The sequence below is a fragment of the Eriocheir sinensis genome, unplaced genomic scaffold (genome assembly GCF_024679095.1).
Source record: "Eriocheir sinensis breed Jianghai 21 unplaced genomic scaffold, ASM2467909v1 Scaffold282, whole genome shotgun sequence".
Lineage (NCBI taxonomy): Eukaryota > Metazoa > Arthropoda > Malacostraca > Decapoda > Varunidae > Eriocheir > Eriocheir sinensis.
Genome location: NW_026111590.1, coordinates 83,752 through 103,236, shown reverse-complemented (window position 1 = coordinate 103,236; position 19,485 = coordinate 83,752). Strand labels below are relative to the sequence as shown.

Here is a 19,485-nt window from a genome sequence, read left to right as displayed (position 1 = left end):
CCTCCTTCCCTCCCTCCCTCCCTCCCTGTGCAGTGTCATCAAAGGCTCCTCTCAGGCGTAAACAGCTTTCCTCCGCTTGTTTGGTCGCCTTGACAAACTCTGCGGAACCTGCCTGCCGCGTTCCACTTACTCGTCACGCCGGCACTTTTTGTAGTAACCGTTACGGGATTGATAGCGTCGGTGGTCGTGAGGGTGGCAGTGATGCTGAGATGGGTGGACGTGATAGGGTGTGTTTGGGTGCGGTAGGAAGAGAGTGGTTAAAGTTGATGGAGGGGTGAGGATGGATAGACAAGCAAAGGCGAAGATTGGCGTGTGTGACAGTTTGGTTTGTTCGTGTACTAGTGTGTTTCATTTGTGTGTGTGTTGATATATTGTTGCGTGGTGGTAGTGTCTCGTTTTACGCTAGTGTAAGGGTGCTGAATTTACAGTAGTGGCGTATTGCAAGGTCTAGTGGCAGTAATGGTTGTAGTTCTAGTGCAGAAGGTCTTATTGTCGAATGGAGATGAGAATATACGCTTTAAGGTTAATAGTAAGGCTGAATTAGTGTGACAGAAATGCTTAGATATGCAGAGAGATAATAGTGAGAGAAAGACGAGTTTAATTCAACACTAATCGAATGGGCAAGATTGATGTGGTTGTACTGGAAGGAAACTGAACTGGAATATCGAGGAAAACGGGAAAGGGAATAGAAAGGGATTATTTTGAAGTTAAGGATAGACTTCTGAAGGGAAAAGGGAAACGAGACAATTACGACGAAGCGAGTGGTGAGAGGACAGGATATTGAGAGCCCGAGGAAAGAGGAAATAGTAATGTAAAAGGGGAAATAGTGAAATAGAACCGATGTATGTAAGTGGAGGACAGACCAAAGCAGAGAGAAAGGTTATATAAAAAACTTTCCCACCCGATATAAAAAGTGTCACAAAAAAGCCGTAAAGGAAAATTTGCAAAAAAAAATAGAAAATAAGAAGAGAGTAACTTTCATATGCAAGTAGGAGGGAGAACTTTTGAAACACAAGATCTGAAGTGGATGGGGAGAGAGAGAGAGAGAGAGAGAACAAGACGAAGAGCATGAACGAGAAGAAAGATTGAGTAGTAAAAACAAGAAACGGTGAAGGAGGAGGAAGAGGAAGAGGCGGCGGCGGCGGCGGCGAAGGAGGAGGGGAAAGAGGAGAAGGAAGAGAAAGAAGAAGAAGAAGAAGCCGAAAAGGAGGTTACGAGAAACACGAGGAGCGGAACCTAAGACATCGGAGAATGAAAGAAGATGATTGAATAGGTAGACCGGAAACGAGATAAAAACGCTCTTGCAATCACAGGCAGGCAAACAGAAGGAAGTGATTGATGCACGGACGGGGTTGACGTGCGCCTGGTTACCGACGAGGAGGAGGAGGAGGAGGAGGAGATGCACCCACTGATGAAAGTCAAATGAGTGTTATCTCAATTAATCTTGCGTCTCTGGTCCCTCATTTGCATTTCTGAGCTTTAATCTTTTTTCTATTCCTGCTGCCCTCTTCCCTCTCTGTGCCTTCCTTTTTCTTCTTATGCTTTGTCGTCCTCGCTCCGCCTTTGATCCCTTTATTCTTTTCTTGAATCCTTTGCTCTCTCTATCTCTGAATATCTATCTATCTGTCTATCTTTATCTATCTATTTCGCTATCCCTCTCTCATACAATCTATCCCCATACATGTCCTCTATATTCGATGGTCATAATATTTGCATTTAAACACTAGATGCGATTTGGATCATCTTACTCTACCTGTCTCGTTCATGGTCTTTATGGTCCTCAATATCCGGCCCATTAATTTACATGTTCACGGCCTGATGGTTTATGGCCCACGGTAGGTACTCAATTTCCCGAGTATTGCTTTCCGGGTCGGAGCACAAATTGGAGTGGCGGACTCAAATTAGTGAACATGCCTATCATAGTTCTGGTCAAGATATAATGAACGAGGTCACAGTACGAATTCTGCTCACGTCTCTAAACTATCATTTAACTGCATGGTATCAGCGGACTGAGGTTTATTTTTTTCATTTTTTTCTCAGTACCATAATGTGCAATCGTTCAAGATGTTCGGGAGAAGGGAATCAGTTGAGCATCTTTTTTTCTTTACTTATTTATATTATAATTTAATTGCACAGTAACAGCGAAGTGCATAATATTTTTTATTTTTTTATTTTTTCGTAGTACCATAAAGTGCAATCGCTCAGATGGTTCAGAAGGAAGGAATCAATCGAGCATATTTTTTCTCTACCTACCATCTTATACCATTTAATTGCACAGTAACAGCGAATTGCATAATATTTTTTTAATATATTTTCGTAGTACCATAAAGTGCATTCGCTCAGAGGGTTCAAGGGGAGAGGAATCAATCGGGCATCTTTTCAGACCCTCGGAATAGTTTAAAAGCATTAATGGATCTTACTTTCAAGTCGATTTCCATCCCATCCCGCGGAGGAGCGAAAAGTTTACCGAATTACCATTGAGAAGTAGGAGAGAGGAAAGAGGCGGAAAGCGATTCATTCCGTTTTATTGAATGTGCGCGTGTGTGTGTGTGTGTGTGTGTGTGTGTGTGTGTGTGTGTGTGAGAGAGAGCGAGAGAGAGAGAGAGAGAGACTCTCTCTCTCTCTCTCCCCCTCCCCCCCAACACGTCTGTTTAGCGCCACTGCACAAACAACTCTCGACTTTTTATCCTCTCTCCTCCACTTCAATGACACGCCACTTCACCTTTCACCCCTTCCCACTTCACCCATCCACGCTCCACCCCATTACACCCTATCCCTTCACACTTCACCCCTTCACCCTCCATCCCTTCCCACCCCACCCTTAGACAATCAACCCGTCAAGCTTCCACTCTCATGTCCAGCCTCCACATCACAACTACTTCTCCCACACATTTCTCCCCTTTTTCCACTGCTCCACTTCAGCCTGTCACTCAAAGTCGCTCCTCCCCTGCCCTAACACCACAGTCTACCCCCCTCTCCCTCCTTTCCCTCTTGCCCCCACCCGCTCACTCTCTCAGCCTTTCATCCCCGCACCCTTCCGTCCACCCCTCCACCTGCAGGCGTCACTCCCTTCCATCCAATTACTCTTCTTTTCCTCACATTGCTCACCCGTCATCCTTTAATATACACCACTCATTCCACTCTCACCTTTCCTCCTCCTCCTCCTCCTCCTCCTCCCCTTATCATCTCATTTTTCCCATCTCATCCCTTTCACAAAAAAAAAAGAGGAAACAGGGTCATGCCCTAGAAATGAAAGAGACTTAATTCATTGACTTTTTTTCTCTCTCATCAACAGCGACATCGTGGAAATATAAAACGTTTCTGTGTGTGTGTGTGTGTGTGTGTGTGTGTGTGTGTGTGTGTGTGTGTGTGTGTGTGTGTGTGTGTGTGTGTGTGTGTGTGTGTGTGTGTGTGTGTTTCGTTAATTGGCGTGCTGATGTCAAGTAATTAATCTGAGGGAGAGGAGGAGGAGGAGGAGGATAGACTAAGGAGAGAAAGATGAACAGCAAGAAGGAGCGGAAGTAGGAAGAAGGAAAGGAAAAGCAAAACGGAGAGAACAGATAAATGGGAGATGAGGAATATGATAAAGGCTGTAGGGGAGAATATAGAAGGGAAGGAAGGAGAGAGTGAATTACAGAGAGAAAGGAAAAAGCCTGGCAGAGAGAGAAAAGCGAAGGTAGAGATATATAAAGAAAGAAATGAGAAAGAGAGAGAGAGAGAGAGAGAGAGAGAGAGAGAGAGAAAGTGGGAAACCAAGTGTGCATGGGGAGAGAGTGAGGAAGTGGGAAAAGAAAATACCATAGGAAGAAAAGAAGAAAGTGAGGAATGAAGAGGAAAGAGGAAAGAGCAAGGAGGGAAGGTGAAGAAGAGTCTCATTAAGGAAGGAGAGCGAGGGATGGAATTCAAAAGGAGGCCGTAATGGACAAAAGAAATTGGACCAAAGGAAGAAAAATGATAAATGGTCAGGAAATGAAGAGAGCGAAAATAAGACTGTGCTGAAAGAAGGAATGTCGTTGTTTATCCATTTTTATTTACTTGGATTTTTCTGCTCCTTGTTTACTGTGTGTGTGTGTGTGTGTGTGTGTGTGTGTGTTGCCGGGTCAATGGTCGCTTTGCAGATCACGAAATATTGGCTTATTTTCTTCCATAGTTTCTCTCTCTCTCTCTCTCTCTCTCTCTCTCTCTCTCTCTCTCTCTCTCTCTCTCTCTCTCTCTCTCTCTCTCTCTCTCTCTCTCTCTCTCTCTCTCTCTCTCTCTCTCTCTCTCTCTCTCTAACCTACATAATTGTAGATGAACGTTTGTCGCCTCCAATTATCCGCTAATCTCTCAGTGCTCAGGTAAAAGAGAGAGAGAGAGAGAGAGAGAGAGAGAGAGAGAGAGAGTAGTTTTTTAGTAAAGGGATAGAGTTGATTGATTGATTTTTTTATTTCATCGGCACGAGCGATTTAGAGAAAAATATATATTTCTCTTCGGTTTATCCCACATCCATGTAAACTTTTGATGATTACCTTTTTTTTCTTTGGTACCTTCACGATATAGTAATTAATCATGTCACCTGTTAGCGTTGGTAAGAGCTTTCGTTGGGCGGCCTTCCATGCTCACCCCAACCATCGGTACTTCCTCCTTCTCGGTTGGTGTCTATTGGTCTCATTAATAAGCCCGAAGGTTATGTCTGCCCCTTGATGTGATGTTAAATGTTATGAAGCGTCGCAGAACTCGTAGACGTAAAGATAAAAGCAAAACATAGGTAACATAGGTAGACAGACGCTAATTTAAGTGTAGATAGACAGACGCTGAGATAAGTAAACCAATGACTTTCAAATCATAACATGTTAAAATCGATGTAGTAATGTTTGGAACTATGTCGCAATACACATGAATAAATAGAAGTTCAATGATAGTTTTAATAGATTGCTTGCGTAAACTCGGCGACAAATTAATATAATTTTAATAAAACGTCAGGTTGTTATAGATAGAACAATTCAGCTCAGTCTCAGGGTCATATTTTTAAACGTTTCGGCCCCTCAGCACACATATTTAGCAAGGCTTTCATGGGAGTTTTGGGCATTTCCATGGGTAGTTTTATGACCCTTCTGGTACTTTGATCATTTTTCTGTACCATGAACCCAAGAAAGCACTAAACAGGACCCGATTAATCTCCTTTTCAGCCTTTGGGGGGGAAACAAATGAGTGGCGGAAGCGTCTGGGAATATCGACCTCAGTTGCAAGCATTAGAGATAGCATAGAAAGTAACTGATATTTTGAAGGTTCTACACTTTTCATTTCTCTATAGTCGCACGCCACCAAGGGAACCAAGCCGGAAAGCCACAGGTTGTTACAGAGGGAACAATTCAGCTCAGTCTCAGTTGCAAGCATTAGAGATAGCATAGAAAGTACCTGATATTTTGAAGGCTCCACACTTTTCATTTCTGTACAGTCGCACGCCACCAAGGGAACCCAGCCGGAAAGCCACCGTGATTGCGAGGGAGGGAATTCATCTTCAAGTCAAATATCTCATCCGTGTTTTCCTTGGCCAGATTTAGTTTTGTGGCGAAGTGTTTACTGTGGCGGAGTGTGTAGGAGAGTAAATACGGAGTTGAAGAGGCTGAAGGGGAATCCAAATGGCGCTGGTAAACAGAGTGAGATCAACCGTGTTTTATGTAGTTGTTTATGGTTTGATTTCTTTATTTTTGTGTGTATTTTTTTGTTTTTATTTTCATTCGTGTAATTTCAGGTGGTTTTCGTGTTCAGACTTGTTTCTTTTATTTTTATGCTGTTGTGTGGTTTTGCTCCTGTAGTTTTGTTGTTGTTGTTGTTTTGTTTTATTTTTGTAGTTTTCGTTTTCAGTTTTGTTTGTTTATTTTATGCGGTTATGTTATATTCTTTCTTTGTTTTAGTTTTTTTGTGTGTGTGTTTTATTTCTTTTTTTCCTGTTCAGTTTTTGTTTATTTAATTCATGCGGTGTTCGTGTTCAGTTTTACTCCTTTATTTTATGTTTTTCCTCTACTTTATATTGTTTTAATGTTTAGTTCCGTTCCAGTATTTTATGTATTTCTTGTGCTCAGTTTTCCTATACTTTACTTATGTTTTGAGATTTAGTTTGCATCACTTTAACATTAGTACTTTTTTTCCTTACTTAATCTTTTTTCTCTCTTTTATTTTGATCTTTTTTGTCTGCTTGTTTTTTTTTTTTTTTGTATGTGTGTGCCTGTTTTTTTATCTCAATCTCTTTCTTTCTTTTTTCTTTCAATCTCTTTTTTTTCCTTTTTTTCACTCAATCTCTTTTTTTTCTTTTTTTCTATTTTTGTGTGTGCCTGTTTTTTTTCTCAATCTCTTTTTTTTTATTCTTTTCTGTGTGTGCCTGTTTTTTTCCCAATCTCTTTTTCTCTTTTTTTTCTCTCAATGTCTTTTTTCTCATTTTCTCCTCCAGTTTGTATTTGCTCTTCGTGGATCATTTTCATGCCGAGTTCTCTTCGTCTCTCAACATTTCCATCATTTTTATAATTGTCAAGGTTCATCCATCCCTAATTTTCAAGGTTCATCCATCCCTAATTTTCAAGGTTCATCCATCCCTAATTTTCAAGGTTCATCCATCCCTAATTTTCAAGGTTCATCCATCCCTAATTTTCAAGGTTACTCCATCCCTAATTTTCAAGGTTCATCCATCCCTAATTTTCAAGGTTCATCCATCCCTAATTTTCAAGGTTCATCCATCCCTAATTTTCAAGGTTCATCCATCCCTAATTTTCAAGGTTCATCCATCCCTAATTTTCAAGGTTCATCCATCCCTAATTTTCAAGGTTCATCCATGCCTAATTTTCAAGGTTCATCCATCCCTAATTTTCAAGGTTCATCCATCCCTAATTTTCAAGGTTCATCCATCCCTAATTTTCAAGGTTCATCCATGCCTAATTTTCAAGGTTCATCCATCCCTAATTTTCAAGGTTCATCCATCCCTAATTTTCAAGGTTCATCCATGCCTAATTTTCAAGGTTCATCCATCCCTAATTTTCAAGGTTCATCCATCCCTAATTTTCAAGGTTCATCCATCCCTAATTTTCAAGGTTCATCCATCCCTAATTTTCAAGGTTCATCCATCCCTAATTTTCAAGGTTCATCCATCCCTAATTTTCAAGGTTACTCCATCCCTAATTTTCAAGGTTCATCCATGCCTAATTTTCAAGGTTACTCCCTCCCTGTTGTATGTCTTCCACTGATTAGTTTATGCATCGCTATTGCAACCAAACATCTATAAACATCATTAACTCGGCTCCTAATTGGTTTATAGCCATAACACGCAGTCAACGAACCAGATCATTAATTTTTTTTTTATTTGTCTTGTTATCGTCCATTTTTCCTTAACCATTATGTCCTCACCAACGTTGCCAGATTGTCGTACTCAGCCTCTTGTATTTGCCGACTTCCAACCAAAAACTGTCATCCCAACCCCGATAACGAGATTAGATTATAGATATCGTTAAAATCGGTAATTATTGTGTTTGTTTGTCAAAGCCATGAGACAGAAACCAGAAAATACGATGACTTTGGTACGATAATCTGGCACCGCTAATCCTCACTCTCCCCCACCTGCTTACCTCTCCTCTCCGTTCCGAGCTTTTTCTTCTACCTGTTTTGTACCTGTTTTTGCTCAGGTGTGCTCCGTAGCGTCGCCTTGGTAACAGTCTCCTCTCTCTCTATATGTTATTATCGATCTTCCTTGTGACCTTTATATCTAGTCTATTTTCTTCTCTGAGTTTCTTTATAGCGAATACAACAGACACTTCCGGTGATGAATACACAGCACCATCTGGCACGCGTCGCTTTGATCGTTTGTTTGTTCCTGGGGTTTGTGTGTGTGTGTGTGTGTCTGTATGTCTGTCTGTGTGTGTGTGTGTGTGTGTGTGTGTTTCCGTCAGATGGTAAACACAGAGAGACAAAGAGACCGACAGATGCAGAGACAAAGCAAAGCACAAACACAGTCATACAAAGAGGCAACCCCTCCCCCTAACCCCCTAACCCCCCCCACGCACACACATCACCATCATCATCATCAGCTTACCTTGAAAAGCGGCACCGTCTCGGCCCTCACGCTGCTGCAGAGACCACGCGCGTGCAGGTCTCGATACAGCAGCAGCACCCCCGCGTTGAGCGCCCACCACACGCCCCCACGCCCGCACACCTGGATCTTGGGCAGGCTGCTGAGGGGGGCGGGGGGCGAGGAAGGCGTGGGCGGGAGGGAAGTGGCGAGGGGCAGTTCGTTCTTCCATAGACTCGAAGGTCGTTTTGTGTTCTCTGACGCACTGGATGTTGGCATTTGGGTGAGTGGATGAGGCGAGGAGGCTGTGCAGGGTGAGGGCGGTGGGTGCAGTGGGTGTGGGTGACCTGAGGGTGTGGACTCCTTGTGTGGGTGCCCGGTGGAGGGGGTGGGTGCAGGTGGACCATACGGGTCACCCAAAAAGTGGATATCGAGAGGATGAAGGACAAGAGTAGTGGAGGAAGAGGAGGAGGAGGAGGAGGAAGAGGAGGGGCTGGAGAAGGAGGTGGTGGAGGTTGACCGGTGGAGGAATTTGTCTGGAGGGAAGAGAGACTTGGAAGAGGAGGAGGAGGAAGAGGAGGAGGTGGAGGAGCGGGAGGAGCGGGAGAGGGAGGAGGATTTGTTCGGTGTCCATCGAGCGAACACCGTGAGTCCGAGGAGCCCTATGGTGGCGGTGAGGGGGAGGGAGGGGGGGAGGGGGAAAGGGGTCACTGCTCACCTTGTCTCGCTGCTGCCCAGGCAACCTAATTAGTCAACGACACACAAAAGTACACCCGGAGTCACATTTTTCTGCATGATTTTTTCTCTTTCTGAATCAGCGCTCGCAGCTTCTTTTCTTCCCCTTTCTTTTGTTTTCTGTTTCCAGCGAGTTTGTGTGTGATTTATCTCCTGCAGTTTCTCCTCCTCATCTTCATCGTGTTTTACTGTATTGATTCTCACTTCTAATTCGTATATTTTCTTCCACGTTTTCCTTTTTATTCTCTCTACACAGTTCACTCGTTATTCTTCTGTTTATTCCTATTGCGTATTCTGTATGGGACAATTATTATAGAACTTATTATTCACACGTTTTTCTTCAGTCACTTGTATGTATCATATTTTCCTTCTTTTCTGTCTCTTATTAATTCCTCCTTTGCCTGAAATCCTTTGTAATCTTCTTATTCATGATATATAACGCGCCCTGCTTTTGAATTTATTAATATTGTTTCTGCATGTGTTGTATTTTACGCTGAAATGATTTATCTTGTCAAATCACTTTTTACTTTCACTAACAGCAGATTCACCAGATATATTTTTCTTCAATCGGATGAGCTTACGTCAGTTGTGTATTCGTATGTTCTGTTTCCAAGCTCTCTTCTGTTGCAGCCTCCACTCTGTTTCCAGTTATACGTCTTTATATTTTTTATTTTTACTTTATATTTTTTTTTATGTTGCAGCTTTCGCTCTGTTGGTATTCCCGCTTGTTTCCAGTTTTTTTCGTTTATTTTTTATTCATTTCCTCTTGTCATTTGTATCCTCGTTAACCATCGCGAATATGCAGGTATAACAAACGATGAAATATTTCTGCTTTACTTTTTACCTTGTTCTTCCTTTTTATATATATCTTGCTTTTTAAAATTCACTTCATTCCTGATTTTCTACTTTACTGTTTAGCTTGTTCTCCTTTTTTTATATATCTTACTTTTTAAAATTCACTTCATTCCTGATTTTCTACTTTACTGTTTAGCTTGTTCTCCCTTTTTTTATATATCTTGCTTTTTAAAATTCACTTCATTCCTGATTTTCTACTTTACTGTTTAGCTTGTTCTCCCTTTTTTTATATATCTTGCTTTTTAAAATTCACTTCATTCCTGATTTTCTACTTTATTTTTTTCCTTGTTCTCTCTTTTTTTTATTATTTCTTGCTTTTAATATTCACTTCAATCCAAATCTTTTACTTTACTTTTTAACTTGTTCTCCCTTTTATTATTATTGCTTGCTTTTAATATTCACTTTAATCCTGATCTTCTACTTTAATTTTTACCTTGTTCTTCCTTTTTTTTTTATATATCTTGCTATTAATATTCACTTCATTCCTGATCTCCTTCGTCGTACTCAGTAATCCGACCAGCGTCTAAATCTAATAACCTCATTTTCATATCTTTTGTAATCGCCTTTCCTTTTTTCTGTTATTAGTTTCCTCTGCTCTCCGGCTCTCGCTTCCTCTCCTGAAACACTTTTAGTTATGTCATTTTTGTTCTTTTGGTCCAGTCAGCCTTTGGAACACCTCACACTATTGCAATTTCTAGTGTTCGATTTTTACTTTCTTTTGTTCAGTGTTCAACCTCCTCTTTTTATTACGGATATTTTCACTGTGTTATTGCAGTTTCTCTAATGTCTCCTCTCCTATTTTACTTCTTGCATGGTATAGTTTCGTACGGCGATGTTGTTTATTGAAATCTTTACTTGTCTTTTATTTGATTTTCAGCTTCGTCTAATGTTTCAGTTCTTGTATCGTGTAGTTTTTGGATCTATTTTATACTGAAATTTGAACTTCTTTTATTTGATTTTCAGCTTCGTCTAATGTTTCAGTTCTTGTATCGTGTAGTTTTTGGGTCTATTTTATACTGAAATTTGAACTTCTTTTATTTGATTTTCAGCTTCGTCTAATGTTTCAGTTCTTGTATCGTGTAGTTTTTGGATCTATTTTATACCGAAATTCGAACTTCTTTTATTTGATTTTCAGCTTCGTCTAATGTTTCAGTTCTTGTGTCGTGTATTTTTTGAATCTATTTTATACTGAAATTTAAACCTCTTTTATTTGATTTTCAGTTAACTCTCCTATTTCACTTCATGTATCGTGTGGTTTTTTTTCGGATCACTTGTTTATTGAAGTCTTAATACTAAGCTTCCTCTAATATTTCACTTCCTATATCGCGTAGTTTTTTTCCCCACTATTGTTTATTTCAATCTGTGCCTGTTTTCTTTTTTTCGCCTCTATTTCAGTTCGTGTATCGTGCAAGTTTTGTCTTTTTCATTATTCAGCTGTACAGTGTCACGGCACATTCTTTCCACACACAACACGTAAACACTTTATATTTTATGCTGACTCCAAAAAACAGGCAACAGATGTTTGTGTGCGCGTTCGTTCGGCTCACCGGTCACGTCTCTTCCACTCCATCACCGGCGTCAGTAGCGTTCTTGTGTTGGGTTCTGAGGCGACGCTTTCCTAATACTTTCTCTGCGGTACCTTAGACTTAGACCACGTGACCTTTTCCTCTGTCTCACTACTCTTTTTTTACACCAAAGGAGACGGCTCAAGGGCAACAAAAAGAGTACAGAGAAAAAAAAGCCCGCTACTCGTCTCACTACTCTTTTTTTGCAGCAAAGGAGACGGCTCAAGGGCAACAAAAAAAGTACAGAGAAAAAAAAACTCCCCGCTCGCTTCTCACTCACCCTCTTCTTGTTACTAAGGTCTATTTTTTTTTTATTTGATCAAAAGCGTCAGTCGAATATTTTGTTTCCTTTTGATTTTTACTTCCTTTTCCTCTTTTTTGTTACGTTTTCACTTTATTAATACTCTGTTCTTACCCTTTTTTTTACTTTTTCATTATTGTTTTTACTTCTGTCACATTACCGCAGCTTTTTCCATCAATTTTCCTGGTACTTACTTTTACTAATGCGTTTTATTCGAGGTATCTTTCTTTGTTAAGCGCTGATACACTCTACTTTGCAGTTCAGATATACGTTACCATTCCACCTTTATATATATATACGTCAACGGCAAGCTCTCCACTCCATTTTTCATTTCATCCCACCAGACGGGCAGATTCTGTGTGTATCTTTAAGCGTTGAACCACTCTTTCCTTTGCAGCTTAGATATACGTAACCTTTCCACCTTTATATATGCGTCAGCGATAAGCACTCCCCTCCATTATTTATTTCCACCCACCAGACGGGCAGCTTCTGTGTGTACCATTTGTCTACCTCCCGCACGTCACTGTCCATCAATCATTCCTTTTTTTCAGTATCTCCTCTGTTCTTTTTTTTATCTCTTGTTCGTCACAGTCTCTTCCCTATTACATTATCTCTCCTGCCGCATTTTGATCTCCACAACTTCTATATTTTTCTCTCTCTTTCTTTCTACTTAGTGCTTTGTTATCCTTCTTTCTTCCGTATCCTTCATTCTTTGTCCTCTCTTCTTGTAAACGACATTACTGCCCTTTTATTTTTTTCCTCCTGGGGCTTATTTTTCGTCTCCTGTTCAGTCACTCGTTGTCTTTTCTTTCTTTCGTCTATGTCTCTCACATCCAGAACTTTATTTCTCTCTCTCTCTCTCTCTTTGTTGCTATTTTTTTCTGTTTTTATCCCCGGTCTCTGCCCTCTGCTCTTTTCCCTCCCCTTCTCCTCGTTCCTTTTTGTTCCTCACTTTTTCATCCCCTTTTTATCCTCTCCTTGTTTTTTGTTCCTTAACCTTTTCTCTCTCCCTCCGTTCTTTGACTATTTCGTTCCTCTCTGCTCTTCGGCCTTTCACCGCTCTTACTCGTCTTTTGCGATGCTCGCTTTCAATAGAACATCCGTGTCTCTATCCGCTTGTTTTACCTGTGTTCCCGCCGCCATTGCGTGACATCAACACCTGACGAGGGAACACCTGCGTCGGGCGGCGTCCTTTCGCTCTCGTCAACCCGAACACCTGGCGATGAAAGGGAAAATGTTAGAGCCGCGGGAGGGAAGGGATGAGGGACGGAGAGGCGAAGAGAATACTGATAAGAGGTAAAGAGGGAGACGGGGAGAGAGAGAGAGAGAGAGAGAGAGAGAGAGAGAGAGAGAGAGAGAGAGAGAGAGAGAGAGAGAGAGAAGGGTGAAAAGGCAGGAATGGAGAGAAACAGAAAATGGAAATAGCAGAGAGAGAGAGAGAGAGAGAGAGAGAGAGAGAGAGAGATTAGGAAAAAGAGAGAAAAGGGTGGAAAAGCAGGAATGGAGTGAAACAGAAAAAGGAAATAGCAAAGCAAGAGAAGAATTGGGGAAAACAAGAGGAAGAGAACGAGAAAGAGAAAAGGAGAGGAATAAAAGAAGAGCAAGAATAAAGAAAAAGGGTAAAAAAAGAGGGTAAAGAAAAAGGTTACGAAAGGGAGGAAAGGGATAGAGAAGAAAAAGAAAATATTCCAATAATGAAAAGTTTTAATTGTTTTGTTCATTATTGCTTTAATTATCTGATAACACACACACACACACACACACACACACACACACACACACACACACACACACACACACACACGTCTCTCTCTCTCTCTCTCTCTCTCTCTCTCTCTCTCTCTCTCTCTCTCTCTCTCTCTCTCTCTCTCTCTCTCTCTCTCTCTCTCTCTCTCACACACACACACACACACACACACACACACACACCATTAAAACACAAGCTTACGCCATTCCTTCACAAAACAACAGCATCATTATCACCGTCATTATCAAGTTCAGTTCAGCGTGAGGCGTGACGGAAATTCTCACGATTACCTGCATTTGTATCTTACCTGTCAACACCTTGTAGACCCCGCTCCAGTACACCTTGCCATCCCTTCCCATACACCCTGCAAGAGCCCCTCCCGTACTCTGAAAACCTCTCCCATTCACCTCCCATCCTTCCTACATACACACATACATCCCCCCTACACACCTTCGTACCCACCCATACTCTCTACGGTTCCCTGCACCCACTTCTCCCACATTTTCATCTCCCACTCCTCCCCTCTGCCCACCCATCTTCCCACACTCTTCTGTACTCAGCCACCTCAGCATCTACTCCCCAGTAACCTACCCCCCCTCCCGGCGCACTCTTGCCCCCAACGCCCACGCACACACACACACACACACAAACAAACATTTTCGCTTAGGCAGAGTTAGCAGTTAAGGGAAAGTTAAATTAGGTGCTTGCTCCATCCACGCAATATTCATTATAAAACCTCTCTGTTGAAGGATATATTTATAGGTAGATAGATAGGTAAATAGATTTATTGATAGGTAAAGTAATCGTACGTTCAAAATAATGGTAAAAAAACAACAAAGAAAGAGGTAATTTTGTTATATTGAAAATCTTATTACTCAGAAACTTGTATATACTCTGCTTGTCACCCACGTATCTTCCTCCTCCCATCCCCTCCTCTCCTTTCTTCTCCCCTCTCCTCTTCTCTCCTCTCTCCTCCCCTCCTCTCCTCTTCTCCTCCTCCTCCCTAGAGTTATTGTTGCCATTTGTCTCCCGGTGCAGGTGTGTTTGGGGATGGGAATGGGAGTAGAAGGGTAGGGGGGAGAATGGAGGGAATGGGAAAGGGGGGATGGGGAGAGAGAGGGAAGGGGTGCGCAGAAGGTAGCTTGGGAGGGGAAGGAAGGGAGGTAGTAGAGGAGAGAAGAGCTTGAGCAGAAGGAAAGGTAATGGACTCCTGGCTTCTGAACTCATGATGAAATATTTAGAAGAAGAAAAAATGTAAAGAAAAAGAAGGAGATAGAGAAAGGAGAATAGTAGAAAAGCCAGGAGGTGAAGGAGGACAAACAAAGATATGTAGAGAAAGGAAGAGGAAGAGGAAGAAGATAGAGATGCGGAGAGAGAGAAACGGAGGTGGAGAGAGAGAAGAAAGAAAAGGAAGATTAGAGACAAAAGTAGGAAGTAGAGAGAAACAGAGACAAAGGGAAGAAGAACTGGAAAAAAAGATAATATGTGGATAGGAGAGATACAGAGAGAGAAAGGAAAAGAAGAAGAAAAGAAAGAGGAAGAAAAATGGGAAAAGAAAGATGAACACAGAGAAAAAAAAGAGAAGTAGAAAAGAAAGAGGATGAAAAATAGGAAAAGAAATATGATGAAAATACTAATATGTGAAGTAGTTTGTGTATGAGTTGAAAAAATAAAGACCTGCCTAATGTAATCAAATAGGGAGGAGAGGAAAAATTTAATGGCAAAAAGGAAAAATTAAGGAAAGACGACAGAATATTTGATAGCATGAAATAGCGTCTGTAAAAGGGAGAAGAGTGGAAGGAGATTATTAAAGAGAATGTGAAAGTAAAAATTATATAGCCTAGAAAGGGAAGGAAGAATATATTTAATAGTGTGAGATGGGAAGAAAGGAGAGACTGATGGAAGGAATGAAAAATATACAGCAAAGGCGAAAAAGAGGAGAAATATGGCAATAGAAAGAAAGTGAACAAGAAAAAGAGAAGAAAAGGGGAATTAAAGCAGAAGGCGAAAGGAAAAGCAAAACAAAAGTACATTGGGATGGGAAAGAAAAATTAATTGATGGAAGAAATAGGGAAAAAACGAGGAAGAGAAGAAATATGGAAGGAAAAGGAAAGTGAGCGAGAAAAGTGACGAAGATTATGATTTGTCTGTTCTTTCAGCCGCAGGAACAAAGGTACTGAACTTTTGTGCTGCGTGTCAAGAGGAGGCTTTGTGCTTTGCGTTGTGGGAGTCCGAAGAAAGATTAAAAAGACGGTAATGGGGTCTTGTGAGTCTTCAAAAAGTGAGATTTGAACGTGTGTGTGTGTGGGGGGGGGGGGGAGGGGGTCTGTGTATGTGTGTTTAGCAGAATTCAAAAATGGCAAACTGCACTCTGATATCACCATAACGAAACTGTGTAGCAACGTGTGGGAAAAAAAGTTGATATAGCGAATGATAATGGCGAAGATCTTAAAACCAAAATCTTCAAGGAACGCAAAGTGTATCGAAAATGAGCGATAAAGTCTTACGAGCCTTTAAAGGAGCGTCGAGGAGTGCGTAAAAAGACAAACTACGCGCGCCGGCGAAGGCTCGAAGCTGAATCTAAAATGTGTGCAAAATAAAAAGTGAGCGATACAGCCACTTAGGTTTAGGGCGAGGTAGATGGATTCGAACACTCTCTGGAAGCTGTTCGGAGCGCTTATAAAACTTAATTAATACACCATTTTTAATACTTTTTTTCTTTGAAGCACGAAAGAAAAAGATTGGGTGCGACGGATACTTAGCAGAGGATAAGACTGACGTGCGTAGGTGGGCAGGTAAGTAGGTAAGTAGGTAGGTAGGTAGGTAGGTATAGGTAAGTAGTTATGAACCCAGAGGAGCATGAGAAAATAATATAAAAAAATAGTAATTAATTAAACGACGGAGAAGGAGGAGGAGGATGGTGATGAGGAGAAGAAGGAGGAGAAAGAGGAGGAGGAAGAGGTATAGGCAAAAGATAACAAGGTGGTGGTGGTGTTGGAGGAGGAGGAGGAGGAGGAGGAGAAGGAGGAGGAGGAGGAGACTATATTTACTGGAGGTACTGGAGAGTGGGCGTACCATCTCCTCTTGGCCTTTTCTTTTCACTCCTCTTGGCCTCTTCTTTTCTCTCCTCTTCCCCTCTTCTTTTCTCTCCTCTTGCCTTCTTTTCTCTCCTTCTCCCTCTTCTTCTTTGCAATTTCACCGTTTCTCTTCCCGTTTTCCCTCTTTTTCTTATCTTTCTTGTTCCTTTTTTTAATCTTCCATCTCTTCCTCTTGACCTTCTTTAACCTTCCTTTATATTATTTCTCTTCCTTCCACCGGTTACCTTTTGTTTATTTTGTGTCCTCTCCCTTTTTCCCTTTATCCCATCATTCTCCTACGTCTTCCCCTTTCTTCCCTCTTTCCTATGATCCCCTTCTTTTCCTTTCTTTCACTACTCTGTCCTCTCTCCCTTCTGTTTCTCCTTTATCTGATTATCTTGTGTTTTCAGTGTTAATCCTTTCATTTCCCTTATACACATCCTTTTTTTTCCTTTTTCCATCATCCATTTTTGTTCCCTTCTGTCTGTTTATCTTGTGCTTATCCTGTGCTGTTTCCTCCCTCCCTTTTCCATGTCTACCCTCCCTTCCTCCCTTCTCTCCCTCCCTTCTTCCCCTTTTGGCGTGTCTGACTTCCCCTTCCTCCTCCCTTCTCTCTCCAACTCCCCCCTGTTATACCTCCACACCCTCCCTTAGAAATGCCCCTAATTCCCCTAATGTACCTCTTATTTTTCCTCTTTTTTTCCATGTCTCTGCCTGGTCATCTTCCTCATTTGTTCCCCTGTTTGTCTGTTTCTCGTGTGCTATTAGTGGTGTTTCCATTATTCAACTTATATGTCTCTTTTATTTTCCTCTTTTTTCCATCTTCATTACCTGGTTATCTCTCCCTTTTTCTCCGGGTGTTTGTGTTCTGGTATATCATTTTTTTGCAGTGAAGGATGCAGCTCAAGGGCAAAAAAGAAACATAAAATAACTCAGAATAAAAAGTCCGCTAACTACTGCCGCAATAAAAAAGGAGTGCAGAAGCGTAACCAAAAAGAGAGGTCAATTTCGGGAGGATGCTTTCTACCCTGTCTGCCTTTTCTTCCTTTCCTCTACGCCGCTTGCTTTTCCCTCTCCCTTTCCTTCACCCTTTCCCTCTGCCTTTCCCCTTCCCCACCTGGCTCGGCCCGCGTCAACAGCCCGAAACTGTAAACAAAAGCGTATGAAAAAAATAGAAGTTTGTTTGTGTAGGAAGAGAAGGTTAGTGTTTGTGTAAGACGGTGATTGTGTTTGTGGAAGACGAGGATGGTAGTAGTGTTTGTGTGTGTGAGAGAGAGAGAGAGAGAGAGAGAGAGAGAGAGAGAGTGAGAGTGAGAGTGAGATTCTAGCCAGTATTAACCACGCATGTAGATTTAGGTGGTTAAATCTACACACACACACACACACACACATACACTCCCCCCCACCTTCCCCATTCCCACTACCACCACCACCACCACCACCGTCCAGGGAATTAGTTAATGGATGGGATGAACATAATTGCTGCCCTTCTATCTTCATCTCACCCCGTCTAGTGTCTGGCCTGCTGGGTGGCTGCCGTGTTCCTTACTTGTAACCTATAAACTGTAGCCTTCTCCTCTCGTTTTATTTCTGTTCTTTATTTTTCATTTTCTTCTGCTTTTTCTTCTGCTTCTTCCTTCTTTTTCTTCTTCTTCTTCTTCTTCGTTTTCGCTTTCTTCTTCTTCTTCTTTTCCTCCTCCTCCCTCTCCTTATCTTTATTCTTTCCCTTATTCTTGTCCTTTTCCTTTCCCTTCTTCTTCTTTTCTTTTTCTTCTTTTCTTTTTTTCTTCTTTTTTTCTTCTTCTCCTCCTTCTTCTTCTTCTCCTCCTTCTTCTTCTTCTTCTTCTTTTTCTTCCTTCTTTTTCTCCTTCCTTCTTTTTCTTCCCTCTTCTTCTCTTCTCTTCTCTTTAAAATCTCTACAACGCCTCTGTATCCTGTCCTCTCACTGCACAGAACCAGTCCTTCCCCTTTTTATTCTATTCTTAGGCCAATCAAGCTAATTTTTTTTCACTTTGTACAATGTTCCCTGGTCGCTATTATAAACTTTAACCTTCCCTTCCCTCTTTTTTCTTATGATACTTCTTTAGGCTCTTCTAACAATATAAGTTCCCCTTTATTTTGGCACCATTCGACAAAACATTTTTTTACTTTCTTTTTTCTCTCAATTTCCTTTTTTTCGCTCTTTTTTTACTGCGGCTCAGCCTGTAGTATAGCCTTCAACCTTCCCCTTTAACATCCTCTCCCTCATGATACTTCTATATGCATTTCAATATAGATCTTCCCTTTATTCTTCTGTCCTGTCCTGCAGCCTGTATCTATCCTGTAACCTTCCCTACGCTCCCATAAGGTGTTTCGGGTCGCTCACCAGAAACCAGTGAGTGACCCGTGACATGACCTGTAATATCCCCAGTACCTGCAAACTGACCCACCTGCAGCCTCCCGTTCGTTCCCCTTTAGGTGTTCCCGCTACAGGTGTTTCTCAGGTTAATTAGAAAGCGTTGGTCTGCTGCCGTGAGCGCTGCATACAAGACTGGTCGTGAGGGTTATGTGTTGTTTAGTTGCCTGGAGATGCGGGGAAGCTTGGTCTTATGTATATGTACTTTGCCTTCCATCCCACCCGCCCTAACCTGTTCCTTCTCCTTTTCCGCTTTCCTTTCCTCTTCCTTCTCCTCCTCATTCTTATCTTCCTACCCCTCACTGTCCTCCTCCTCTTTCTCGTTGTCCTATTCTTTCTCTTTGTCCTTCTTCTTCTTCTTCTTCTTCTTCTTCTTCTTCTTCTTCTTCTTTCTTTTTCTTTTTTCCTTTTTCTCTTTCTTCTTCTTCTTCTTCTTCTTCTTCTTCTTCTTCTTCTTCTTCTTCTTCTTCTTCTTCTTCTTCTTCTTCTTCTTCTTCTTCTTCTTCTTTCTTTTTCTTTTTTCTTCTTTCCTCCTCCTCCTCCTCCTCCTCCTCCTCCTCCTCCTCCTCCTCCTCCTCCTCCTCCTCCTCCTCCTCGTTGTCGTTTCACAGCCTCCGCCAATCCTCGACCCTCCCCCTCCCCCCTTTCCTCCCCCCCATCCCAATAGGAACGCGGCTTAATCTGGCGAAATTCGAGGAAACATTTCTCCTGTTGCCAAGGAACACACCAAGAATCGCTACAAATCCACGTCTGGCTCTTCGCGAGTTTTGTTTTC

At 41.7% G+C, this 19,485-nt stretch overlaps 1 protein-coding gene across 1 annotated transcript in view; it reads right to left on the bottom strand.

Annotated features, from left to right (window-relative positions):
* LOC126991450 (uncharacterized protein DDB_G0271670-like) overlaps positions 1 to 19,485 on the bottom strand; it is a 142,489-nt gene that overhangs the window by 64,073 nt on the left and 58,931 nt on the right. Inside the window, exon 2 of the mRNA XM_050850211.1 lies at positions 8,060 to 8,745. Coding sequence (XP_050706168.1) covers positions 8,060 to 8,745 — 686 coding nt within the window. The remainder of the gene's footprint in view (positions 1 to 8,059; positions 8,746 to 19,485) is intronic.